This window comes from Pelecanus crispus, chromosome 1 (assembly GCF_030463565.1).
Source record: "Pelecanus crispus isolate bPelCri1 chromosome 1, bPelCri1.pri, whole genome shotgun sequence".
Lineage (NCBI taxonomy): Eukaryota > Metazoa > Chordata > Aves > Pelecaniformes > Pelecanidae > Pelecanus > Pelecanus crispus.
Window position 1 is genome coordinate 86,134,467 of NC_134643.1, and position 27,784 is coordinate 86,162,250.

The window sequence follows — 27,784 nt, forward strand, 5'->3', positions numbered from 1 at the left end:
GTCTGATTTCAGAAACACTCCCCATCTCTGAGTGGTCATCAAGTTGACTGCCTCTGAAGTTAAATGAGAACAGATAGACAACAAAAAGACAATAACATGCTAAAGTTCTTCCCTCCTTCAAGGGAGGAGTGGGGGCTCGGTGTGGAGCCCTGGGCTGGTCTGGCTGGAGGCTGCAGGGCAGCAGTGAAATTTCAGTAAGAAGCAAATAATACATAAAAAAGAAGTTCTACAGAAGAAGAACCCTGAAACAAAATCCACTGACATCACAAAGAATGAATTTGCCCCAGGATGTTTCTGATGAAATCCCGGTAAAGACACCTTTATAAAAATTGGGCCCCTGTACCAAATATAGTAACTGAGCACTCCTGCTGCCATCAGCTGTACTGCATAAGAAGACAGAGCAAGACATCTCCCAGAGAAATATCAACAAGCCTTACAAAGCCTCGAGGCAAGTGCCTTTGGTGTGGAGGTAATAAACTCTGTCTCCACCCCTTCCACCCGCCCACATCCCAGCCCCAGCCATGCGCAGCATGATTTCCACCTTCTTGGCTTCGAAGCCAAGAGAGAGACAGGCACCCTGTCAGGGCAGGAGCTGCCTAGTCCTTTAGCTCTGGATGAGGCGGAGAAGGACGGAGGAAAGCAGCAGAAGCAGGGGCAAAGGGGGAACAGAGGAGAGGCTCGCCTTTCTGTGGAGGGATTCAACCTGCAATCAGCTATGTGGAGCATCGCCTTCCTGTGGGGCAGCATCCTTCTTCTGCCTAGCACAGCTGGAATGCCTGCAATGCTGTAAGAACCTCAGCTGCTTTGCTCTGGTCTGTGGGGAATTCTGGGGGGGTGGCGGTGTGACAGAAACAGGACAGGAGTCGTAAGACCAGGAGTGTTTTTCCAGAGAGGCATAATTTCTCATACTCCCAAGGTTTCACTTGGTTCTCATGCGCCATCCCCCCGACTCTCCCCTACTACTTGGCTCTTCCTTTAGCGCCTTTGATGTAGACCATGTATTTCTGCAAGGAATCAGGCAGAGCAACTCTGCGCTTTCTGCATGTATTTAATTCTGACCTGCCAACATCTCATATCTCCTACTGTGCTCCAGAGTAAATTTCCTTTTGGGCTATGCTTTTCTCCCCAGAGTCACAGGTCACCATTCAAATCTTTAGCAGACAAATCTGGGTGCCTTTACAAACCAGGCAAACATGAGCCCAAGGTATCTAATAGGGATACTCTTTGTATGTCTTCATTCTGGCTTAGCTGGCCATCTGCTTCCTCAGAATTTCTAAGAAACCTCTGGCAAGGACAATTCCCAGCACTGCTTCTCTTCATATACTTTATCAGGAATGCAATTCCTGTTCCAGCAGGCACTGATGTGACATACTGGCTTGTGAACTTGCTCTTGCTTTTTGAAGGCCTTTGCTTTTGCAGCCATGGCATAACTGCAAACAGAAACAGGGCTGTACTCGAACAGTAGGTATTACAGTGGGAAATATGTGACTGGGTTGTAGCTGGGTTCCCTCCTGCCATGTGTGGTGTGACATGCATAAGTCTAATTTTAAAAATCTTTTCCAGCAAAAGTACAGCCTCTTCCTCTAGGACATGTTGATAGGCTGACACAGCTCCTGCTCAAATGATGCTTTACTGCTACCTGTTTCCCACTGTTACCTTCAGCATGAAGCTTTGTTTTATGGAAATAATGCTTACCATTATTATTATAAGGCTGTCTGCTGTCCTGACTATATGCCAATATATTTTGTAGATTCATGAGAAAGTAATCCAGCCTGGCTCTTGGGATCCTTCAATGACAGTCTCAGAGATGCTGCCTCATACTTTTATAGCTCATCAGGCAAGGCCGAGGGATGAATTGGCAAAGCGTGTAAGAAAATGTTCCAGAGGAAAGGGTCATTAGGAGCCAGGGAGGTATGGGAGTTTCAAGCAGTAAGTCTTTAGTGTTCATCCCATCCTGTAGCCCAGTGGCAGTGGGGAGGTGCCATGAGTCAGCTTAAGTAGGAAAACCAAAATGCCGTTGGCATCTTTTATCAGATTCCCTACCATCTGCAGCAGACAAGCTGCTCAAGGCAGCTTGACAGCACTCAGCTGTGAAAGCACTCAAGGCTTCTGGCCAGCAGGACTTTGACTCCCTCTTGCCAGGGTGCTGAGCTCCAGCTAAGAACTGCCAGGAGGTCATCCCCCTGCCTCCTGCTGTTCTGATCTTTCCAGGCCCTGCTCTCCTGCTGCTGCAAAACATGCCTCTCGCTGATCCTGTCCAGAGGCAGTAAGCAGAAGGAGTCAGTGATAAGAGTTTTCAAACCTGCTTGAATATTGTCTTTTCTTTGATCCTAGTTGCTGCAGTGCAGTATAAGATGAAAAAACCCCAATATGAGCAGCTTCTTGGTGTTGTCTATGGGCACAGCTGTGAGAGTATCCACAGAGGTGTGAGATCTGGCATAAGAGAACAAGGAGGACAGGAGTGTCAGCAGCTGAAGAGAAGGTGCTCATGAGACTGCGTCTGGGACATTAAGTTAGGACACTGGGTCTCATATGCTTGGCATTGGTTCTGAGCCCAAGAGTAGCTGATAGGACAGAAAGCAGACAACCAAACAAGCAAACTGATGGTGATACGTAGTGTGGTTCAGTGAAAAGGCTGAAGTCTCAGGAAACCTGCAATGTAGCCAAGCTGTGCTGCTGATCCCTTTGGGCGACATGGGGAGGTCTCTTCACCTTATTTTGACTTTCAGTTTTGGAAGCAGTGACTTTATCTTTTTATATGTGCATGCAGCATGTAGTGCAGACTTAGTGTTAATGGCTGCAGTACCAATAGATGAGAAGAATGGTGTGATCTTGTCCCACTGGCGTTGTGACAGTGGAATGAAGAGACCAGAAGTCTTATTAGGAAGTACCCAGATCCTGTGGTCAAAACCTGTCCTCTTAGAAAATCAGTTTCACCTTTTTTTTTTCTTTTTTAATAGAAATTATGCCGTGGCAATACCATCTCAGCTCTACTACCCGTTCTCAGAGACAGTGTGCCTCCAACTCAGCAGAAAGCAAGCAGCCCCAATCCATGTGACAGTAACCTTGCAAAGCAGAGCTGGGAATGAGACTCTGATCGCTCAGTCCGTCTCTCAGCTCACCTTCTTTCACTGCATAAGCTTCCAGGTGAGAAATATATTTTCCAGGGTTGTCAGTGGGGTATGGATAGCGCAACAGTTGTGCTCTGGCTGGGTAGGAAAGCAAAGAATTGTGTCTTCCCGTGGGGACATCTTAACTGGGCATTGAATATTCTGCTTCAGCCTGCATAGGTCTGCTGGTGTCCTTCCTGCTGTGTACCCCCACTGATATTTTACTCTTCTAGAAAATATTCTGAAAAGTACTGTGAGTTCTTTCAGGGCAATAAGAACTGAATTAATATAAAAGCAGTATCATAACTGTTATTCCAAAAGCCTGGGGAACTGTGAATGGGATCCAACCTGAGTGATGGTTACAACTATGCCTGCAGGTCCCTCGTCCTGTTGGAAACCCTGATGAAGTGGCTTTTATTGGGATCACAGTCCAGGAAACCAACTCAGAGTATCATAAGAAACAGAAAGTCCTAATCAAGCACGCAGACAAGAAGACTTTTATCCAGACGGACAAACCTGTATACAAACCTGGACAGATTGGTATGGACAGAATGCCATGTCTTGTGAGAGAAAAAGTGATCCTCAGGCCACTAAATGCGGGGTAGCCTCTAGCGCTTGGAGTGGGGCCTGCTCTGCAAGGGAGATGGGTTACAGGCTTCATGTCCCTTCCAGGTTGTTCCTGCTTTGAGGGATTTGGGGATACCTCTCTCCTACGTCAGCATAGCTTGTGTTTTCCCCAGTACTAGCCATGCTCAGACAGCATGCCAGGGTGAATAGGGCTTGTGTGTTTTGGCTGGTGCATGAGAAAAGATTCAGGTGCCATGGTGTTATATTCATGATTGCTCCAGTCAAAGCCACAGTAGTCTGTCAGTGCCCTAAATCCCTCTCTTTACCACATACTCCCTCAGATGAGGATCACAGTCCTGCACAGCTCAGATCACCACAGTGTACAGCTGTTTGTCCCATGCCTCTCCACCCTTTCCATTGGCATGACCTTCAGGCAAGACTGAGTGCCCCACTGCAAGTCCAATGTCCAAAAAAATGCTGTTTCTCACCAGCACAGCCAGCCTTCCCAGAAAGCCCACACTACCTCTCCTACTACTTTTTATCTAGCAGGCTGCCAGCTTGTAGCAGGGCTTTGAGCATAGGCCCAGGAGTCGATGGCTCTAGCTGCTGCCCACGCCCTCTCAGTGAAGCACATGGTCACGTCTTTCTTAGCTGTGCATTCTTATTATTATTAACAGACTTGATTTCATTTCAGCCAGTCCTGTTTTTCTTTTGCTCTATAGTCAAGTTGCGAGTTGTAACCTTGGATCAGAACTTTATTGCCAGCAATGAAATGGTAAGTCAAGAGGGGAGAAACCTTAATAAGTCTGAAAATGCTGTGGGCTGCCTCCGTGACTTCTGGATCAGTGCTTGGCCCAGCTAGGTGATCCATCTGTGGACAGCTAGTTTCAGTGTTGCTTTTGGTGCTTACAAACAGCACTGGGCACCACCTGCAACACAGGAGCTGCTCGTGATGTTGGGTCACAGGCAGTCCCTGGGAATTGCTTAGGGAAGACTCATGGATGGTTGGGGGATAAAAAATGCCAGGGAGGTGGACGGTAACTTTCCTGAAAGCATCCCACCAGTAACTGTTATTTCCTCCCCACAGCACCGTCTGGTGGAACTGAAGGTAAAGCATCTACTTTATTGAAAGTGGTGATGGCTTCTCGCCCAGGGGAAGACACAGGTTTGGAGATGATGGTGGGGAAATGTGGATGCAGAAAGCCAGTTACCGCAGAAGGAGTGGGAACAGTCCTCAACTTCTTGTCCTTCCTTCCTTTAGTATCCACACAAGTTTGGCAGTGCAGTGTCATGATACCAATCACACAGGGGTCCCTGCAGTAGGTGATGGGTGCCACTGAAAACCAGTCCAGCAAACTTTTCTAGAGCAGTCACAGGACTTTTAGTCCCTCTAGCCTGTGAATTGAAGATTTGTGAAAATCCTGAAGTTTCTTTAAGGAGACTTTTATATCTAACATACAGAAAATAAAAAAGTTTGACCAGTTAGTGTTGCAGCTACACAGCTAGAGAAACTTCCTAAAGCAGCTTTCAAGATACTGTTCTTAAAATCTGTTAGTTTAGTTTCAATATTATAGGTAAAATATGGACTGCAATCACCAGAGCTGAGGAAAGATACCAGAAAGCAGTGGGAAGTTTGTAATAACACATGCAGACACGTCACAGTTCCAACTAGCAATTGCCAGTAGATAATGCACATTTGCATGCCATACCCACCAAGCAATCAATACATAAACACATGGTTTCTGAGACATGTATGCAATGTTTTATGTGAGTTTATACAAACGTAGTACTCTGATCCAGCTTCACCCTTTCAAACAACAGTTTCCACTTGTTCCATATGTTCATAAAGCACCCATCAACATATTGCTAAGTCCTTCCTGACTGGGCAGTGTGACCACAGCCAGAGTTCTGCATCTTGCCCTCCCAAGAACCAGCAGTAGGAGAACACTGTCCATCATGGACTGACCATGGCAGTCAACAAAGCCACCAAATGCCCTTGCATCCCAGGTCTTTACATCCTCCTTTCTATACTGGGCTTCATGGTCCCCTGCATGAAGTGCTGGAACTCATTTCCCCAGACTTTCCTTGGAATTCATGACATCAGACTCCCCACTTAGCACTCCCAAGTAGCTCGTGCCTTAGGCAGCATGTCTTGTCAGGATTGACCCTCTTCACAGTGACCTGGGGGCTATACCAGCTCAGATCACCACAGGGGACTCTATCTCCTAGTGAGACAGGCAGGCAGTAAACCACCATTTGCAGCAGTCAGTGAGATGGAGGTTCCACCAGAGCAATAATATTATAGATTGACTTTGTCAATGAGACAGGGAGAAAAGCCCTATCCTCTTCAAACCTGGACTCACCTGAGCACTGTAGCTGTGTCATAGACCTGGGCTCTCAGGAGAAAAGGTTATGTGCTCAGACCATGCTGTGGTAACTTGGACATCCTGCACAAGAGTCTCCTTTTGCACTGGGAAATAACTACTCTCTACTACTGCCTATGCAGGACCCCAAAGGGAACCGAATTGCACAGTGGCTGAATGTTACACCTGTGGGAGGCATCGTGGATCTGTCCTTCCCTCTGGCTGCAGAAGCACAGGTTGGAGAGTACACCATCAAAATGCCTGACCGCACACATACCTTCAGGGTAGAGGAGTATGGTAAGAATTTCAGGGAGCTGACGGCAGCAGAGAAAGATGTATTGCCTCCAGCCCTGCTGTCTCACACAGAGTTGAATGGGCCATGCAGCTGTGAACAGCTGTGCTAGTTGTGGTAGCACCTGAGATGTCCAACTGCCTGACAGTAGGTGTAATCACTGACTTTCACTCAGGCCCACTGGCTTTCTCCTCCCCTGTGTCCTGAGGACAGACTAAGGCACTGTCCCACAGCTGTGCTCTGGGGAGGAGTCTAAGGCTGTCTACTCCCACCACACTCCTGGCTGGGCTGCTGGTGCATTGCTACCAGGCCCTGTGCTGGTAGTCAGGGAATGAAAGGAGAGATTTCTTTTCTGTGAACAACTATTTGGGGAGGATTGGAACAAATTCGTTCTCTCTGTTCTCACTGAATTATATTTCTCTTGCTTCTACACAGTCCTGCCCAAGTTCAGTGTCTCCATCCAGATGCCTCAGGTGGTCACCATCTTGGAGGAGAACTTCCGTCTCCACATTTGTGGCATGTGAGCTGACTTACCGTGGCAGAAGGTGCATTCTTACTGGTTTGGAAACTGCACAGCTATCAATAACTGAGCTCAAAATGGTGTCTGCCAACCCTACCCCCACCCCAAAGTCTGGCACCCTGGCATGCTTTGCTAAGGAATTCTCCTGGACTCTCACCTTTCTCCATATTCTCTCTCCCTACTTCTTTCTCTGTGAGTTTGACAGTTTGGCAGTGGATCCCCTCAGTGGGGCATGTGCCCTACAATACAGTACCTCTGCCAGTATAGAAAGAATAATGACTCAGCTTGCGGCCTGCAAGATGTCCCCTAGCACTGCCTGGTGGGACTAGTGTTGACTTGGAGATAACTCACCCACCACTGCCTTCTGGCTCAATATGATGAAGTAATTTTAACTTCTTGGCTTCTGCTGAGCTCATGAACCATGAAGATACTGCAGGCTGCTGGGTTATATGGCTGCAAACCACAGGCTAAAGCTGATATTATTCACCCTTGAGCCAGTGTTTCTGTATGTGAGCGTAAGTCTTCTCTGCTGTGTTTGCCAGGTACACGTATGGGAAACCAGTCCAAGGTAGTGTGAAGGCTGTGGTGTGCCGTAAACATATCCGCTATAATCGGAAGTCTTCCAAAGCCAAGCGCAGTATTTGTAAGGATTACACTGGCGAGGTGAGCACATGGGGCATCCACTCCTCTTTGCAAAAGAGAGGAACAGGGGAAAAGAGAGGGAAGAATACAAATGGAAGGAGTGGAACAGACATTGGCTATTGAAGCAGCATGCTCTTTGCTGGGGATAAATGACTAATATGTCCTTAACTCCCCTATGTAGCAATCTTAACCCCTCTCTGATTTCTCTGACTGCATTTAGATGTATTTAAAGGAAGAAGCATCTGTAGGCAAGCTAACTATTGCAGATTTGCCTACAAAACAGGTACTGCAACAGGGCAATAAAAAAAATACAAAACACTGTCCACATTGGTTCACTTCCACTAGATGCTTTTTAGCACCACCTTTTAATCTGTTGTAAACACTTATGTGCTCTTTCCCAGAAACAGCTGTTTTGGAGACACAGAAATTACCTCTTGTTATCTAAGCAAGCAATTGCAGTTCAGCACAGACTTTACTCATTCATCTCTAGGGCTGAAAGAAAGTATCTATATTTGTTTACATATTTTAAGTAACCCTTATTTTTAAAGATAAATCCTGCCCTAGCAGAAGAAATCATGTTGTCAGGGAGAAATGACAACTCATGTTTGCTACTGGCACATGAGTGAGTGTGTAAAGATGAGACATGTGTGAAACAGCATCTCCTATTAGTGACTGCTCCACAGAAAAGAAGTATGTTTCATGCCAGTATGGGAGTTGCTCCTTTAACTCAAGTGTCTTAGCCATGTACTAGACTTCTGGGCCTTGGGTTTGATCTGCACTGCAGAAGGGATTAGTGCATTCATGATTGGTTAACAGATACAATTTCACATCCCCAGACAAACAAGGATGGCTGCTTTGCCACTGAGGTGAATATTAAGATCTACCACCAGAAGCGTGGTGACAATTATGATTTCAACCTGGAAGCTGTGGCTTTTCTGAAAGAAAGTGGAACAGGTAGCAAAAACTGATTCTACACTTCATGGAAAATCTTTTACTTTACACTCATACAACATGCTTGTCTATGGGTTTTCATCTGTAAGACTCCTTATGGATCCTTGCGTCTTCCCATCAAACCACTGGAGCTTTCTGCACTGGCTCCCATGGGGTCAAGTGTTCAGAGGGTTGTGTCTTCCCTGGGAGCACCATGGCAGCATGGATGTTCTCATGTACCATACCACCCAGGTCTGACTCAGAAAAGACATGTGAGTTCTCCCAGTTGCAGGATGGGCTTTACCCGTATGCTTGCTCCTCCACAAGCTGTTGTGGCCACTCCAGCTCTGACAGTCACCTTAGTTGGACAGAGATGAGCAAGAGCTGCTTTTCTCATCTTCTAGTCACAGTAGAAATGTGCACAGAGGTGGGTCAGGCCAGGTTCTTTTGTTCTTAAACCATACTTCAGGAAAGTCCATTTGAATGAGGAGATACTCAGAGCAACCAGTGTAACCAAGGCTCTGACTGTGTACTGTTAATAGCTCCTCATCAGATTTATCGCCACATCCCAGATATGAAGATAAGGCTACTTGTCCAGAGCTACTGTTAAATATCCCATCTTGTAAGGCTTCCTCTTTTACAAAATTTTACAAACCCTTCCTTACAAGAAAAATGTTTTGCAGCCCCTTGCTGAAAGCAGTGACACACATTCGCATAGCAAACAACTGCAGTGATTTCAGATGGGCACCACATGACAAGACAGCAGACTGGTAAACCAACATAGTGAAGGCGAGGAAAAATGTTGCCTTCTAGTGACTCTGCTGTGAGAATGGAAGTGGACATGTAGGACTATCTTAAACAAAGTCAGAAAGAGCATTTGAGAACTGCCTGGCAGCGACCTCCTGGTAGACTGCTGTCGTTCTAGCAGGTCAGAATGTAAGAGGCACTATTGCTGAGTGTGTGTGTGTCAAATGACTCCTGAAGTTACATGGAGAAACTACAATCCCCTATGAGTGATAGTCCATCCCTTACCTCAATTCATCCAGTCTTGCTCCCTTTGCCCAGACACGATACTCACCTGCATGCATCTCCTGTCTTTCCTAGGGGTGGAGTTTAATGCCACTGAAAACTGCAAGGTCACTTTTGATATTACAACTCTCCAGTTCTGGGGGACAAGCTACTACTATCAGCAAGGAGCTCCCTACTATGGAAATGTAAGTGAACAGGGCAGAAACGTGGAAAGTCCAGCAGCTGGGCCTAAAGGGATGGCAGGCACAGAAGTACTGAGGTGTGCCTTGATCTGAGCTGCCCAAAGCTGCTAGCACAGTCCTCTGTCCTTTGACGTCTCTACCAAGAGGTAATCCAAAGGTGTGACCACATGGCTTTGCCAGATGAGATGGCTGCTGAATAAATGGGGAGGGGTTGGCGGAGTTAGAGTTCACACTGAGAGTCCCTTTGCAGAGAGGGGAACTGGGATTTCTACTGGGAGATAGATTTTCAATCCTGAGGCCTCCAATTCTCTGCCTGTTCTCTGCACCCTTACAGCTGGAACTCAAAAGTGCCAATGGGACACACATGAAGAACAAGGAGGTGATTCTTACAGTGTCCTATGGTAGCAGGAAGCAGACCAAGACCTACTTCACGGATGATGCTGGGATGGCCTCTTTCACCTTAGAGACATCAGCATGGGGCAACAGCAGTAAAGTTCTGCTACAGGTTAAGCCAAATAATTACATTGGATTTGGCTATGACTAAGCAATGCATCCCTCAGACCTATAGTCTATGTCATTGTCTTGGTATAGCCAGGGAGATGGAGGCATGGAGTAGTGAAATGACAGATCTAGGGCAAGAAGAATAGCCCATAGTAGAGCCAGCATTCTGGCCCCTGGTGCCGCACACAGTCCCTGCGCAGTCAGGAGACATGATGAGAGGTGGGGCAGTGGACAGAGGCCCCATGAAGTTGTAACTGAGGTCTACCTACATAGCACCTCTGTCTGAGGTGGAAAGGGCCTTGTGGGGCTGGGCAGGGACAGAGAGCAAAGGAAGAACTCCCACATGGTGTGGAACAGGAAGATAGGAAAGGATCTAGGGAAGAAGCATCTGAAAATACATGTGGAGAAGAAAACGTCAGTGACCAGTTTGCATTATGTTTCCTCATAGCACAAGACTTAGGAGAAACCTGGGATACAAGAAGCAGAAAACTTAGGAGCAAAAGAAGGAAGGCTAGTAAGGAACAAGTTGCTGCAAGCCAGTCTAGAGCAGAGAAGGTAACCAGGATGTAAGGAGCTAAACAGGCATGCCACCGACAAGGAATTGACAGAGAAAAGTTTGCACCTGCTTTCCCATGAACAAGGAAGGATCTTTTGTCTGGTTGTAGGGGTAGGTTTCTAATACCTGTCCTATCTAAACTTCAGGATTGCACTTCGAGGCAAGCCCTGCCTCTTTATCAGAGTGCCTACAGTATCTTAGATGATGGATCTTGACCTTGCTGGAAGTCCACAAGATGTTAATATCATAGACTCAGTGCAGATAGGTCATAGGTCAAAGATGAACAAGGCTACTGATCTTCAGTTGTCCCCTGCCACCTCTCCCCTACGGATCAAGTGTGTGAGTGGAATAACACTGAACGGTGAAATACGTTTTCAGGGCAGATCCATGCTGACACTTTCCCCACATGTACTAGACAGGAACAAAGCATTCAGTGGTTTGATCCAGGGACCAATAAGCCACTCTACACAGTCTAATGATCTGGCTTGCTCCCGGGGTAGCAGCAGCATTGCAGAAGTTCAGGCTCTAGCCCAAGCTTGAACAGTATTATACAGCTCCCTGGCCAGAGCGTGGTGGAGCAGGCAATGCCAAGTTCCACAGAAAGGGGCTGACTAAGCTTGGCTTAGGTGAAAATAGACGTCTTACCCTGGGAGCATTCAGACCCCACTGTCCAGTCAGTCTTGGTTTTGGCGTGGGGAGAGCTGTAAGAAATCTTCAGACACCAAGCCACCTTTTCTGTGCCACAGGCAAAGACCCAGCCGGATGATTTAAGCGGTCGAAATGTGAAGGTGTCTTATGGCACTGCATCCCTCACACTGAGGGCCTTCTACTCTTCCAGCTGCAGCTCTGTGAGGATCCAGCCAGTGCAGGCAATGCTGCCCTGCAGGGATGTGCAGGAGGTCACTGTGCACTATCGCATCCTAGCCACAGAGCTGGGGGACGGGGCTGCCAGAGCAGACTTCTACCACCTGGTGAGTGCAGGGCAGTACCAGTAACAAGGTCAGCTTTGTGACAGTCTGTCAGCACACAGCCCTTTGCTGGCCCAGAGATATGGAGCAGAGGCACTATCAACCCTTTGCTCTCTTCATTACCCTTTAGGTTTTGGCCAGAGGATCCCTTGTGCATCACGGCCAAACAACAGTGCTTCTTGATCCACCATTAGGTAAGAGCATCTAAATACCAGGAACAGATTAAGGACCCAACAGGAAAGCCCTTCCAGCCTAAATGGGGAAGGAGAGAAAAGAGATCTGAGGCCAACAGGAAACAACAGAGCTGGCACAAAAAAATCAAGAGGAAATGGCAAATATGCTATCTCTCTTCTGTCTTTTAATTTCCCTAATTTTTTTTTTTTTTTTGATCAAATGATGAAATTGTCAGAGTTTATCTGCCAAGTAGGAACTATCAGACACCACCAAGAAAACTCACAGGAACTTTTTGCTGGACTTAGGTGGAAAGTCCTTTCTTTTCCAAGTGCACACTGTTGCTGAGATCCCTCATGATGTAAGGTCACTGCTACAAAATGGCACCAACCTGCATCATGGTCTAGCTGTGGCCTCCCCAGAAGCAAGGCAGAATAGTTTTTATCCAAGTAACTGTACAGAAATATTATAGAGGATGAGCATGTTGCTGCTGTCATCTTTGGTGACAGACTTCCTTGCCTCTTCCTATACTTTTTCTATTTCTCCTTCTTCTTTCAGGTCAGTTTAATGGGACTTTCAATGTCACACTGCCCATTGACCTTATTTCACCCATGGCTACCCTCTTTGTTTACACTGCCTTCCCTGAGGGACAGGTGGCAGCTGACACCTTCAGTCTGAAAGTCTCCAAGTGCTTCAAGAACCATGTAAGTAGTGCACAAAACATAAGGGGGCATGTAGGCTGGAGGGTAGCTAATTAACTGCAAACTGGCAATAGATGTTCATCAGAATCCAGTAGCCACAGTCTCCCCTTTCCTTCCTCCATCAATATCTTCAGTCCCTCTTTCTTCTGCTGTTTCAGGTGAAGCTTGGCTTCTCAGACTCTGTGGCTCTCCCAGGATCAGCTGTCCATCTCCATTTGCATGCTGCACCAGGCTCCCTATGTAGTATCCGTGCTGTGGACCAGAGCATTCTTCTCCTGAGGCCAGAGGCTGAGCTATCCAGGGATAGTGTGAGTCACTTTAGTCCTGAGCCTTGCCTCCAGTATTAACTGAGCTTCCAGTACTAACCGGAGAGAGAACTTTTGAGTATCTGGTCACAGGTACTGGTTAATAAGGCACAGTGGATATACCAATAAGTATTTGAATGGGGACAGGACATGGCTTAAAAAGAAAAAATGAAGGCCAACATCAAACACCAGTCAAAATTTCCAGTCTTTACGGAGGTATCTAATAAAATAACCTACTGTCATCCCCAAGTACAGCCCAAAGTCATATCCTTGTTAAACTTAGAGTGCTTTGCTACAGTGGCAACCAGATGGCAAGAGACTTCCATCTCCTGAACAATTCATGACAATGCTCTTAAAAAGAGGGTTATGTTGAAAAAAATGCCCAAAGTGTGATAGGCTCCATGCCTTTGTTCCAGCTCACATGAACCAGACAGTCCTTCCTATTCGCAGACTGGACTGTAAGTGGTGCCTTGGCAGTGGAAGGGTTCCGTTTCTTCTCTAGATGTGGTATGCATTGGATCTAAGGACCCTTGCATTACCTCTTGACGCTGTCTTGGTGGATCCAGGATGTGCCTTCAGTCAGACAAGAAGCTATCTAAATGGGAAGGTGTCCTCACTCTATGCATTGAGCTCACAGGTACAATTTATGAGATAGAAGTGGCCACAGCTATGCAGCCGTACCCCAGAGGGGTTCGTGTTCATCTCTGGTGCTATGCAGCTCAAACTTGTGGAGGGTCTTCATGAAGCTCAAAAACCTTTGGGTCTGGGCTTTTGTGTCAGGCAGGATCTGAGCTCTGCCTCTCAAGTCACAGAAAATCTCTTGAATGAAAACCTTCCCACCTCTCACACTGACCTGTACTGTTGTCTGTCTACAGGTATACAATATGTTCAGCTATTCTGAGGAGCATCCCAGCACCCTCACAGACTCTTACAGTGACTACTGTACTATCCACAAGAGCCCAGGAATCATCGGTTCTCCTCAGACCACCCTTCCAACAGGAACAATGTCACCATTCATGTACAACAGACACTCTTATGCAGTGTCCCAACCAGATATTTATGAACTTCTGAAGGTAAATCTAATTTCCAGAAAACCTGAATATCAGAGCTGAGTCCTTTTGTATCCCAGGTCAGCACTGGGTAGCTTTGCAGACTGTCTTTCCTGTAAATGCTAGCAAATTCAGGTTCTGAATTTGCCAAGCTTCTGAACTAAGAGATCTCTGACACCCCATGCTCCCAGCTTGATAAATTCCCATCAGTCAGGCAGATGCCTAGAACCCAGCTCCCTGTTCATCCCAAGCTCGAGACCCTCAGACTTTCTATGGGTTGGAAGGAGAGTCAGAGAAAATTGGAGGTTGGAAAAGCAAAACCCCTGAGAGAAAAGGGGGACTGGGGAAAGGAGGGAAAGAATAGTAGAAAGGAATAGCAGGTGAAGGATAAGAACAAGTCTGTGTTAGGGTGGGCAGCAAAATGCAGTGCCAAAAGAATGACTGTGTATGGGCATGCACATGCAAGTAGTCACCCCCACAATCCTGGGGGGGTTGTGACTGGAGAGATCCTCCCCTCATGTGAGGGGCCAGGACCGGGCTTTGGGAGTAGGGTGGTTCTGCATTCTCTGTACAAATTCGCAGGTCAGGCTGAGGTGCAAAAACACAGGGTGGCTGATATGCTGGGAGGCAGAGGCAGAGACAGACCCTCAGACACACCACTCCCTCCACTGAAGTCTACCTTCTTTTCTTCCCCTTCTTTCCTCCAGAATTCAGGTCTAACATTTTTAACCAACCTTAAAATCAAGTCTCCAATTGAGTGCCGCACCCAGACCACTTTCTACTACGACTACATGTGTACATCTCGATTTATCCTGTTTCTTTGGAAATCACGGGTAACATATAGGCTGCACAAGGGCAGCTGAACATGCAGTGTGCTGAGGAACTGGGCGTGGCTTCCAGAGATGAGTGGGAGGTTGCACAGGAGGTGTGCACCGCAAGAAGAGGGGAAGTGTCCTGATGTGTGTGTGTGTGTGTGTGTGTGTGTGTCCAGTGCACTGGAGGGGCAGAGAGGTGGCTGCATAGGGAGAACCTGCTTGGAAGTTTCTGCTGGCAGGTAGAAAAATAACATGGTCAATGGGGGAAATGATGCAGTTGTCTCAGGAAGGAACATCTGTTTGTAAGACTAGGAAAGGTCTTGCTGGAAACCAGAGAATGAGCCAAGATTGGCGCCAGGCAGTATCTAGGCCTTTCTGCGGGGGCTGAGAGCAGAAGCGTGAGCAGGTGGAGTTCCTCGTGGGAGAGCACACACATAGTGGAATCCACATGGTCTTCTGGGTTGTCTTGTGGAAGAGAATAGTGAAGTAGGTTGAGGACATCTTGGAGAGGACAAGGGGGATTGGAGTGGGAGTGGGAGGGATGGAGAGCTGAGCTTTTCCCAGCTGAACTCTATCCTGACTTCACAGTTGCTCTGCCTTTCAATGAATGCTTGTATTCCCAATAGCTTATGGCGAGCTGGCAGACTTGGACAACTTGGACCCAGAAACAGATGCTGCTGTTGAACGTGCTGAGTCAGAGCATGTTGAGCTGGGTAGCGAGGCAGGGCCAGTACGTACCTGGTTTCCAGAGACATTCATCTGGACTCTGGTTCCTATCAAGTGAGTAATTATGGACTGTGGCACCACATGGATCCAGACCTCCTACCAGCCACAGTGGAGGAGGAATGGGCAGGAGCAGAGCCAGGGCATTATTGCCTTCTGTGCCCACAAAGAAAAGGGAGGTGTGAAGAAGTGGATAAGGACAATGGAGGTTTGGTTCAGTTCCTGGATCTGCATGAGATTTTCCAAATGATCCTGGGGAATTTAAAATCACAGACTCTTACAGGATAGAAGAGGTCTCCAAAGGTCTGTAGCTCAATGTCCTGCACAAGACAGGTCCAGTTAGATCAGGTTGTAGACGATTTCTCTGTATCTCCAAGGATGGAGATTCCACAAACTATCTGGGCACCTGTTCCAGTGTTTGGCCATCCTCATAGTATATTTTTTTTTCTTATCTCAAATCAGAATTTCCCATGTTCTAACTTGTGTCTGTTACCTTTCATCCTATCAATATACACCTCAGAAGAGACTGGTTCCATTGTCTCTACACCTTCCCAATAGGTAGTTTTAGAAAACTGAAAGATCTTCCCCTAGCATTCCCTCTTAAGTTTGAAAACCCCAGTTCTTCCAGCCATTCCTTGCACATCAAGTGTCCCAGCCCTCTGGCCATCTTGGTAGTCCTCCACTGGATGCATTTAAGTATGTCAGTATCTTTCTTATACTGGAAAGCAAAAATGGGACACAGTACTCCAGATGTGGTCCCACAATGGGGGTATACAGTGAAAAAATTAACTTTTCTCAAGCCAGTGGCTGCAGTCTTCTTAATGCAGTCCAGAAGTAGATGTCTTTCATTGTTGTAAGCGCATATGAGATGTCTCATGCTCAACTTGTTATCCCCCATCTCTTTTTCTGCAAAGTTGCTTAGTAGCCAGTCAACGCCTAGCATGTACTGTTGCATGGTATTATTCCATCCCAGATACAGAATTTACCCATTTTCAAGCCCATTTTTCCAGCTTGTCAAGGGTCCTCTTAATAGCAACCTTTCCCTCCAGCATATCAGGAACCCCTCCCCAACAAGGTATGGTTTGCTAATACATAGCAAGATTAGTCTGCTAATCTTGCTGAGGATGTCCTCTCTCCTATTATCCAGGTCATTAATAAATCCATTAAGCAGTATTGGCCCAAGTATCAGTCCCTGAAGGATGCCATGCGTAAATAGTCACCACTTGGACTTTGTGTCACCAATAACCATCCTTTGTCCCCAATGGTCCAGCAAATTTCTGCTCACCTTATCATCCACTTGTCCAGTCCGCACTAATGTGGCTACAAGGCTACTATGGGAGACTGTGTCAAAGGCCTTGCTAAAGTCAAGTTATGCAGCATCCACTGTTCTCCCCTTATTCACATATCTCAGCTTTCTTAATTCTCCCCCATACCAGTGTTCTCCATCTCCATCTGTAAAATAGGATCTCTACCTCTCCATTTCATTTGGCTGGATTATGCCCATTTCAGGGCAGGGACCATCTTCTGTTTTATGTATGCAGATCTGTAAGTGACACTTATAATGATGACTGCGGTTGGGAGTTTGGGTGGTAGTGTGGTAGAAATGTCACATGGTACTCCCTGGCACAGGCTGGGTGTATAACATGGACCCTTGGGAGCCCTGTGTGCACACACAAAACAAGAATTTGAGATGCAAGACTGTTCAGAAGCAAATTTTGGTTTGCATTTGCCTCTCAGTTCTTCCTTGCCCACCTATCTGCTCTCCTTCCCATACCTCTGTCCTACTTCCAGGAATCCCCACACCTTCACATGCACTTCCAGTTCATAGTCCTTCCGCTTTTGTTTTCCCCAAAGAAATCTTTGCAGGGATGGGGACAATCCCTTCCACTCTGTTTTCTCCCTAGTGATTCAGGGGCTGCTGATCTAGCTATCACAGTACCTGACAGTATCACAGACTGGAGAGCCATGACCTTCTGCACCTCAGAGAGCCATGGGTTGGGAATCTCAGAGACCGCCAGCCTGCAGAGCTTCAAGCCCTTCTTTGTGGAACCCACTTTGCCCTACTCTGTCTTCCGGGGAGAGTCATTTCCCCTGAAAGTCAAAGTCTTCAGCTACTTGAAGCAGTGCATGGTGGTGAGTGGCTCCCTCCAGGGTGGTTTTTGGGCAGGGGGATGTGTGGTAACAGCACTTCACCGATGGAGACCCAGACAAGGGGCTGCCTCCTCAGGCACCAGGCAAAAGACACTTACAAAGCTATTCACAAAGCTCCATGCAGAGCCACCTCTGTCGAGCTTATCCCTCCCCATAAACTCAGTCCTACAGGACTGCGACGTCGATGTCCATGGGCCGTTGGTGTCCCACAGGTATTGCAACAGGGCCATCATCATACTCACCCTGGGCTTCTGGGCTTGACTGACATTTGGATCAAGGAGCTGAAAGGAAAAACACAGCAGCTGCTCTGTTGTAACCCAAACTCCCTTTTGTTTCACCTCTAGCTCCAGCTTAGCCTAAAGGACTCCACGGATTTTGAATTTGTGCATGCAAATGTCAAGTTCACTATTTGTCTGTGTCCTGATTCAGCAAAAACATTTTTCTGGGATGTGAAGGCTACAAAATTAGGTAAGGGGACAAGGAAGGGGCAGGAGTGGGAGGCACTGGCAGAGCTGCTTGAGGAAACCAGAGCTGGGCTGGAAGGGAATGGCCTATTATGCGAAGTGGACGTTGAGCAGCCCTAGGCTGAGAAAACTAAAATGTAGGCATGGATGTGCCAGCTGGCCTCTGATGTTTTGTTCTTTAGGGAAGGCAAATTTCACTGTCACTGCTGAGGTGATGGAGCAGGAAGGTGTTTGCACTGAGAGTACAGCTGTCGTGCCAGAGTCTGGAGGGAAGGACACAGTGGTTAAACACCTGCTGGTGAAGGTCAGAGTACGCTTCATGGTCCTGGCAAGGTCACAACTGGGTCAGGATCAAAACAGCTTGATGGGTGGCTCTGGGAAGGGAGAATTGGCTGGTAGGCATGTAGGGAGGTTGGTCAAGGAGGGATTCTAAGGGTAGGTTGGGTCAAGGCATGAGCTGAGCATCTCCATTTGATGGGGCAGAGACATCAGAACTACTTGCTAGCAGGGCAATGGGGGCAAAGTCCAGGGTAGCAGCTCAGAAACCTGCTTCCCAGTGAAACTTCACTGTCATCATGCATATCCTGCTGTCTGTGTGAGGCCCTTTGCATGGCCCATGCGGATGGTGCTTGCAGGGAGGTGGGGTGCTGCGCCACTGCTATCTCATTTTACTGCTCTCCCTTCTGAGCTGACCAGCCTTTTCCCCACCAGGCAGAGGGGCTGCTGGAGGAAAAGACCCACACCTCACTCCTGTGCCCTAAAGGTAGGTGCAGGTACCCCAGAGACAGGGACTGTCTTACCACTGGGTCTGTACATGCGCACAGAGCAAGGAGACCAAACAGACAGAAGCAGTGTAGTGTGTGAACAACTCTAGGACTATCTGGAGGTGTATGGGGAGGGGAAAGTCAGGGATTTTGGGTCTTTTGTGGGGAGGTAAAGCCATTCCGCTCCAGCCAGTACTACAAGCTTCTGACAGCACCAAACCACTGCCTAACCACATTACAGTGGTTAGTCACTCATCAGTGGGTGGCCTGACCTCTCTGTCATCATCTCTTTTGAATGCTGATTTCACCAACTGATGAAGTGATCCCAGCCTTGTCTACATCATCTCCTGGGGATGCCTGTGGGTGTGCCATTTCCCTCCTGGCTGTTCTGATGCTTTTGTCATTTGCAGGAACTTCAGCTTCAGAGATAATCACTTTCACTATGCCAGAGAATGTGGTCCTTGGGTCGGAGAGAGCCCATGTCTCTTTCTTAGGTGAGATTTGGGGGGAGAGGGGTTGGGGGGGCAGGTTCATCTTGGAAAGTAAGATTTTTCCTGCAGGATTCTTTTCTTCTGGTGCCACCATGTCTGCTTTAGCAAACAGAGTAACAAGAGGGAATGTGTACAGGTGTGATACTGGGCTCTTATGCCTTCCAGAGAAGCATCCCATCTCTCTTTTATACAAGTGACGCTGGGCCAGATGGATGTATAATTTCACCCAGACAAAGGAAAGATAGACAAGTACCATATCACTGTTCCTGCAGGGATTTATAGACATTAGAATCACCCTAGTGTGAGCAGAGGTGAACTGAGACCAGTCTTAGCAGGTTATCTGGAGAATTGGTGAGACCAGAAATTTTTTATATGGAAGAATATGTAAAACCCCCAAAGCTGTGGTTCTGTTCTACAGGCGATATTTTGGGGACAGCACTGGACAACATAGATGAGCTCCTCCAGATGTCCAGTGGCTGTGGTGAGCAGAACATGATTCATTTTGCCCCCAATGTCTTTATCACACGATACCTTGAAGAAACAGGACAGCTGACTCCAGAAATCAAACAAAAGGCAATTGGCTATCTGGAAAGCGGTGAGTGGTTTTCTGCTCATATTGGGTTATTAAGCTGGTGATGTCCACTACAGTAGGTTGTGCAGTGGGGACCTCAGCAGAGGCTTGGTGCTGAACAGGATTTCTGCAACGTCACTTGCCTGACACCATGGGAATCACAGCAGTGTAAATCAGGCTGCTGTGTCTCAGCTGAACAAGGGTTACACAGCACCCCTCTAAAAGCCCTTTGCTGAATTCCTCAGAGACAATGCTCTCTGTAATGATCAGCAGGATTGGTGGGGCAGGTTGGCACCTTGAGCACACGACAGACACAGAGCATCTTCACTACCCCTAGCCTCTTCCCACAGGATATCAACGGCAACTCCTCTACAAGCACACAGATGGCTCGTACAGTGCATTTGGGGAAGGCAGTGAGCCAGGGAACACATGGTAAGCAGACATATCCAGACGCAGCTGAGGAACAACAGCTTGACCTGGTTAGGCTCAGGCTGGCTTGGATTTTGGTCTGGGGAAACTGAGGGAGTCTGGAGGTATGGAGTTTTGAACAGAAACTGCTCGTGAGACTTTTTGGAAGAGAACTGTGCCAATGAACTGACTTGAGGTACCCCTGTTTGATTGTTTGTGCTTGGGCACCACAACTGAGCCTGATTCTGAAAACTTGGCTGCAGACACCTTCTTTCCAGGTTTTCCAGAGTGCTTTGTGCACAAACAGGACTGGGAAAGGGGCTGAGTAAGCTCACTAAATATCAGGCCTCCTGGCTTTAAATTACACAAGTGCACCCTGTTGGAATTGACACTGCTCTGGGTGAAGCACTGAACTGTCAGTCAATTTTTTTCTCTCTTGCTGCAAATGGATCTGAGCTTGAGCTTCAAGAGCATCTAACTCATGTGCATTACTTCCAATTCTCCATCTGCACAGGGGCTCTGGCCTGCTGGTATTTCTCCAGGGATGAGATAGTGGAAGACACAGAGACTCCTGTCTCCTACTGGAATTTGGCATCAGTGACTGGTTCAATTCAATTTTCTTCTCCCTTCCTTGGCTCTAGGCTTACTGCCCTTGTCCTCAAGACCTTCAGCCAAGCCCGGGACTTCATCCACATAGATGAGCAGAATATAAAGGATGCTGCCAGTGCCCTGATTAAAAGTCAGACTCCATCTGGCTGCTTCAAGAGTGTGGGGAAGCTCTTCAACAATGGTCTGATGGTATGACAGACATGTCCTGGCTGTTCATTAGGTATCTCAGAGCTCCTTTACTTTCTGGCCCAATTTGAGTGCCAAGAACAGATGAACCCTACTGCAGGAAGGAGGCTCTGATGTGCCCAAGGTCACCCTTGGGTGACACTCAGGGTTGTGCTTAGTCATGGTGGCACTTTTTCAAGTTATGAATGATGAAGGTTTGCATTTCATGATATGTGCATGGGAACTGAACCAGTGCCCTGCCCTAGTCCCATCTCAAAAGCTAACACATGCCTCAAAAGAACAACAACAAAAAAGTTTTCAAGCTCTGTGTTATTCCCTTGGTAAACTGCTTTAGCTTTCTTTCCCATTATTAAGTGGCCGTTTCCTCCCTCACTCTAAGTTCCCCCCTGTACAGAGAGAGTCAGAAATTGAGTGAATGGAGATTGATGGCAGCCACTCATGGGAGATTCACCTTGCCAGGCCTGTGCCCTATACACTCAGAAACACAGAACTTGTGCATGCACAGACACACACAGAGTACCACCAAAGTGGAGCCAGCAGCAGTTTGGTGGACAGGACCTCAGATAATTAATCCTCTAAGTGAAAAGAATGGTACCTTTCACTTCCCCTTGCAAAAGATACCTTTCCTTTTGCTCCTCCATACCCTTGCCCCTGTCCTGGCCCTCAAGTCATGTGCCACCTTGCAGCAGGGTTGTGGGAACATCACTTCCTTAGCAGAATGAATAGAACCAGCACTGTTGCCTGCACTGGCTTTTGCTTGGGGAGCAGAAGGCACTGGAAAACTTCTCCCTTTCCCTTCTCACAGCATCCCTCCTCTTCTCTGTTTTGTGGTGACTGCAGGGTGCAGTGGAGGAAGGACTGGGGCTGAGCTCTGTGGTCGTCACAGCTCTCATCCACTCAGGGATGCCACATTCCGTGAGTATCAGCAGCAGGGACGGGCTGTGCATGCAGCCTCTTGGCAGGCAGTGCACTGGCACTCTGCCTTTGTGCACACAGGGGTATGTTACCAGTTTTCTCCCCATGTGTCCTGTCCCTGTTTCCACCCTCCTCTGCACATGTCAAGGCTGCATTCCTTCCCCATACACCCTGCCAGAAACTGGTGTGCTTTCAATTGTATCCTAGGACCCAGTTGTGTGGAAAGCTCTGAAATGTATAAAGGACCTGGTCAATGCTGATACTGGCAGTTCCAACCTCTACAGCCTGGCACTAGCCGCAAACGCCTTTGCAGCAGCAGGTGATAAGGCCCTCAGGCAGAAAATCCTCAAAAGATTGGATAAGGCTGCCATAATAACAGGTACCAGAGACTGTGGGACAGGAGAGAGGGCCATTAACAGAACTGTGTGGAACACAATTTGACTTGGCTGAACGAACAAGGGAATGCAGGGCAGGAGTTGGGGGCACTGGCAGAGCTCTGTGGGGAGCCCAAGGCTTGGATAGCCTCTGTTTGCCCAGCTGTCACAGGCTATATCCATACTGGGAGACAGGCTTTCTCTATGGATGATCTCACACTCCTGGTCTCTCAGTCATCTAAACCAGGGGAGATTCATGGATATTGCAGAGCTCCTTCCCAGCCTGCAGGTCTAGGCTTTTACTTGGCAAAGCAGGGTGTGGGGGACAAATAGAGAGATATGCACCCATATCTTGTCCCAATGTACATGTTCACTCAGTACCTAGGCACAGGGACTGAGTAGGACTCCAAGGTCATTAGATACAGCTACACACTTCATAAGTGTTCCCACTCCACCTCTAGATGACCAAATATTCTGGAGTCAGCAGTCCAAACAAGAAGAAGACTCCCTATATTGGTATCGGGCTCCATCTGTTGATGTGGAATTGACATCTAGTATCCTCATGGCTCACCTTTCAAAGTCAAGTTTGTCTTCAGATGAAATCAGAAAGGCATCCCAGATTGTGTCTTGGCTTACCAAGCAGCAAAACCCTTATGGAGGCTTTGCTTCAACCCAGGTAATGCCCTTGAGCCATCATCATCAGAGAACCTGCTGTCAGCTATGGTTTGTGAGAACAATGGGTTCTAGCACAGCCCATAGTAACAAACTAAAAAAAAAAAAAAAGAAAAAAAGATGTATGGATTTACAGCTCCTGGGAGCTGGGAAAAGGTGAATATTTTTATTCTTCTGAGTTAATCCCATGCTAAAAGTAAAAGGGGAAAGCTCAACCCTTATTATGCTGTAGCTGCAGTATGAGGGAAGGAAAGGACTGGGCAGGCACAGGAAGAAAGGATGCTACTTTGCCCAATGCGTGTCTCTTTCCTCAGGACACTGTGGTTGCTCTGGAAGCCCTAGCCCTGTATGCAACCAAGACCTTCAGCAAGGACGGCCCTGATCTTCAGGCTTCTCTCTCCTCTGAGGGTTTCAACCAAAATATCCGAGTAGACAACACTAATCGCCTCCTGCTGCAGACAGTGGAGCTGCCAGCCATTCCCCGAGATTATACTGTGCGTGTGGAGGGCCATGGGTGCCTCTTCCTGCAGGTAAGCCCAGACAGGGAGAAAAGGTATCTCTGAGGAAAAGCCTTGAAAGCCAGGGAACGTCTCACCTTGCTACTTAGCAAACGCTGAAAACAGACTGCTGCAGTGACTTGCAAGAATCTGGGCTTCAAGGCTGGTAGGAGTAGCTGGGATCCAACAGGAAGGGAACAGTAATTCCCCAAATGAAATCTGGGTCGTCTCCACCCGGTCAGAGCTCCACCTCTCCTTCAAGAACTCCATCAGGAGCAGTGCACTAGCAGAACCTCTGCTTCTGCCACATAGTTTTCTCTTACAGCAGTGCAAGACAGCAAACAGCAGCCAAACACTAGACAAGGAGTACTCTCCAGCAAAAAAAAAAAAAAGAAAAAAGCTATTCTCTGCCAACTAGCTTCTTTCTGTCCCGGCAGGCCATTCTGCGGTACCACATCCCTCCACTGAGGAGTGACGTCACCTTTGCCGTATCAGTGCAGACAGAGTGCACGGCACCCAGCGCCACCCAGTTCCCTGTCACCATTCATGCTCGGTAGGAGACACTCAGTTGCCCCTTGCCTCCCCTGTGCTAAGAGTCTTCTGGCGCCACATCAGTCTCTTGATGGCCAGGATTCCCCTTCACTCTTGAGGTCCAAGTGCTGAGATGTCCCCATTCATTTAACTATGCTCTCCTCAGCTGGGTGAAAGGCACAAGGCCCCAGAGGGATGTCTCAGGGTACAGTCCTATCTCATTACCATGCCAGTCACCACAAGTTCTCCCAAGGTCTATGGGTCTCACTCCCTTCTAGGATTAGGTCTCAAAACACTAGTGACATGAAGGTCCTGTGGGACTGACTGCTGACAGTTATTCCTAAGTCTTCCCTCCTCTGCTCCTGGTTGACCGTCACACCACTCCTTTGCTGTACCCCTGCCTGACTTGGGACAGAATTGCCAAGAGAATAGGTGGAGGATGTGATATTCCTTGCCATGCCTAGAGAAGGTAACTCCAGAAGCCTTCCAAGGAGTTTATTCTCCTTGGCTCAGCACAATTGAAAGAGAGATCAGGGAAGCACAAAGATTTATTACAGTACAGGAACAGGTATGCTTACAGGAGAAACACTGGAAGGAAAGGCAGATTCCTCCACCTGAGTACCAAAGCTGGGCTGGAGTATCTAGAGATCATGGCTCAGAAAGTAACATTAGTGCTGTCCCCTGGGTTTCTGCTGCAGCTACACAGGGAACCGTGTGTCCACCAACATGGTCCTGATCCAAGTGGAACTGCTGTCTGGATACAGCCCTGTGGCAGGTTCATTGGAAGAGGTGAGACCGCGAGTTTGTGTCCAGCTGGGATGGGAACAGTGGTGGATGCCCATCATGCAGGATTGTATGCAGAACTGTGATAATTCCTGTGGGCAGAGAAACATGGTTCTTTTCTTCCCAAGAAATCTTTATACCCAAAGTCTCTTCCAGGCTTCACCTTGCCTTCCCCTATCCCAAGGGCTTCCTTGGCCATGTGAACATTTTGTCTATGCTGTCATAAGGACAAATATCCCTGAATATTTCTGCTTTCTGTTAGAGTCTTTCTGACTTTTTTTCCCCTATTTTCAGCTGAAGAAAATGCCTTTAGTGAAGAAAGTTGAAAGCGAAGCTGACCGAGTCATTATCTACCTGGAGGAAGTGAGTGGAATTTAGACTATCATCATTAAAAGGACTATGGACTGGCAGATAGCTTTTAGCTTAACTTGTATCTTGGTTCCATTAGTATTTTAAGTATCCAGAGCTGTTATTCCTGCATACCAGCCACATTTGCTGACCTGGAGAAGTGTGTTGTGTCAGTCTGCAGTAGTTCAGCTGTAGAGCCTGTATACGGGGCCACTTGAGTGAAATGAGGCTAACTGATGTTAAGCCTACAGCTGTTGGCACTGTTCAGAGAGGGTTGACAGTCCATATACAGTGTCTGATCAGGATTGTGGAGTAGCAGTAGGATCCATCTAGTAAATTCAACCAAGCCTGAATTCTTAGAATCCCTTAAGCAGCCTGAATGTGGTAGGGAGCATCCAATATTTCTCACGGAATTTGCCAAGATCACTCAAAATTAAACCAGATGGTTATGTAAGCCACAGTGCGTGCTCCACCACCTCATTAATCAACAAATTAACAACCACTCCAGCCTTTCTCTAGCTACATGCATATCTAAACGGCACCAGAAACAAGACCTGGCATGAACTGAAAAATTTCAGAATTTCCAAGGAGCACTTCTACATTTCTGTGATTCTTCATCCCCAGTTCTCAAAAAACTGAGCTAAACTAGCCTCATAGTAAGCAGGTTATTGTCATGTGGATGCATTAGACTTGCAGAGATGCTGCTTTCGTTACATCTACAGCACAGAGCAGAAAGGCAGCACAAAGAAACATTTCTTCTTTCCACCAGGTAGCACAAGGTGGAACCTAATCAACACCAGATCATGTAACTACTACCATCCAGCAGATGTTCATCCACACGTTGCATTCGCCTGCTTAATGATGAGGGTTGTGTGAGATGGGAGAATAAGAGCTGATGTAATGGGACTGTGTATAAGAAAGTAGCCACTGAGGCAATGTGCATGAAGGAGCTCAGAGCAAAGCTGGATGGGAATGTGGGATTGGTTGGGAATACTAGTGCTGTATTTAGATACCTAATGCACATTGACTCTGTGGGTTTGATGTTTCTCATGAGCCGAGTTAAATTTGGTGACCAAAAAAGGGAGATGGCCACAGAATGTGAAGTAAAAGATGAGATGGACTGGAAAGCAGAACAGATCTGTCACAGTGGTGAGGTCTCCACAGAACCTGAGTGAGAGCAGGTGGAAGGGATTGTCTTACAGGACTTTGGTTCTGGCTGTAATCCTTGCATCTCTTGGTTTTAGCTGACTAGACAACCTCACACCTACACTTTGCTGGTGCAGCAGGACATGCAAGTGAAGGACCGTAAGCCAGCTAATATCAAGGTCTACGATTACTACATGCCAGGTGAGCTCAGATGTTGTCCTGCAGAAACCACCTAAATGTACCTCTGGAAAGAAATTTTCTGACGTTGTCAAGTCTAAGACAATACCATCCCTGAAATGTTTATCTAACTGCTCCTTAGAAGCTCTCCAGTGATAGACTTACCTTCTTGGGTTTCAAAATGGTAGATCCTTCTTTCGCTGGTCCTACAACTTGCAAGCTTGAAGTTGGCATGTAGATCCACTTAGGGTCTAATTCTCCAACAAGAGGGGAGCAAGGAGCTCAGAGCTGTGCTTTTGTACCCTCATTTTGTGGGAGGCAGCAAAGGCAGAGGGGATGGCTTAGAAGAGTGAGGGCCCCCTCAGAGGAATCACACTGTAAACAACTTGTCCTCTGTTCTCTGGGGTCCCTAGTGGGAAGAAAAGCTAGAAATGTGTCAGGGAATGCTATGGCTTCAGTAAGTGAGGAATCCATAACAGTAATGGAGCTGTTTGAGACTTATGGCTTCAAAAGATCGCAAGCCCCATGACTTGGGTGAATCCAGACTAGCTGCACACAAAGCCTTTGACACATACCAGTGGTTTCATGTGTCACAGCAGAGGGCAGTCGTGGCCTGTAAGATGAGGGAATGCCTCTCCTAGAAACAGGCACAATGCTGGGTTGCTTTAGTGAGTTTTTGGCAAGTGTATCTCACCAGCACTTTTTTTCTTGTCTTCCAGAAGAAACTACAGTGATGAGCTACAGTGCCCCGTGTGAGTGAGGTGAGGGCCCAACACCTCTTTTGTCATCACAGGCATGGTCCTGAAGAGTATGGAGAGGGAGGGAGATGCAGGCAAGGGCCCTTGGTCAAGAAACTTGCCAGACTGCAGGTTCAGGGTAGGAAGTGATTAGCAATGCTAAGTAAGGGTGAGTTCCTGTATCCCAGTGGTTAAACTGAGGGAAAGGGAGAACTGAAGTGGAAGGTTTGAGGTGCCCAGCTCATGACAGAGTTGGAGGTATGTTACAGAAAACAAGGGCTGCCTATTCCTACCACCAGTCCTAGCATTTTGCATTAAATATACTTTCCTCAAATCAACACAATTCCTTTTCCTGGCACTTTCCCTGCAGTTCCACAGCCCTCCAGCTCTGGCATGCAACACACCATGTTCATCTTTGCTGCAGGGCCTGACTCCTTTTCAGTGTCAAGCCTTTCACAGTCTCAGCCTGCCTTCTGATCCATGCTAGGGAACAGGCACCTGCCCATCCTCTTTCCAGGCTGGGCAAAAGCAAAGCT

General features: G+C 47.5%; 1 protein-coding gene across 1 annotated transcript; it reads left to right on the forward strand.

Moving 5' to 3' along the window:
- The first annotated feature begins 715 nt into the window (after nucleotides 1–715).
- Nucleotides 716–27,271, forward strand: LOC104032930 (alpha-2-macroglobulin-like protein 1). Its single transcript, XM_075714187.1, has 35 exons — nucleotides 716–786; nucleotides 2,961–3,147; nucleotides 3,488–3,650; nucleotides 4,400–4,452; nucleotides 4,765–4,785; nucleotides 6,184–6,337; nucleotides 6,768–6,852; nucleotides 7,395–7,515; nucleotides 8,331–8,448; nucleotides 9,529–9,638; nucleotides 9,970–10,140; nucleotides 11,439–11,663; nucleotides 11,791–11,854; nucleotides 12,390–12,535; nucleotides 12,691–12,840; nucleotides 13,713–13,910; nucleotides 14,594–14,681; nucleotides 15,328–15,481; nucleotides 17,329–17,557; nucleotides 17,920–18,043; nucleotides 18,222–18,343; nucleotides 18,751–18,802; nucleotides 19,214–19,297; nucleotides 19,713–19,889; nucleotides 20,216–20,297; nucleotides 20,915–21,071; nucleotides 21,909–21,983; nucleotides 22,191–22,362; nucleotides 22,819–23,033; nucleotides 23,344–23,559; nucleotides 23,964–24,079; nucleotides 24,756–24,846; nucleotides 25,135–25,203; nucleotides 26,433–26,535; nucleotides 27,231–27,271. The coding sequence occupies exons 1-35, from the start codon at nucleotides 716–718 to the stop codon at nucleotides 27,269–27,271; spliced, it is 4,404 nt and encodes a 1,467-aa protein (XP_075570302.1).
- Nucleotides 27,272–27,784: the final 513 nt, after the last annotated feature.

Excerpts from the sequence above, each read along its gene's own strand:
- LOC104032930 (XM_075714187.1), top strand. The coding sequence starts at position 716 with ATGTGGAGCATCGCCTTCCTGTGGGGCAGCATCCTTCTTCTGCCTAGC. Across the intron at positions 19,890-20,215 it reads AATTGGCTATCTGGAAAGCG|GATATCAACGGCAACTCCTC; the intron begins GTGAGTGGTTTT and ends CTCTTCCCACAG. Across the intron at positions 24,847-25,134 it reads TGGCAGGTTCATTGGAAGAG|CTGAAGAAAATGCCTTTAGT; the intron begins GTGAGACCGCGA and ends CCCTATTTTCAG.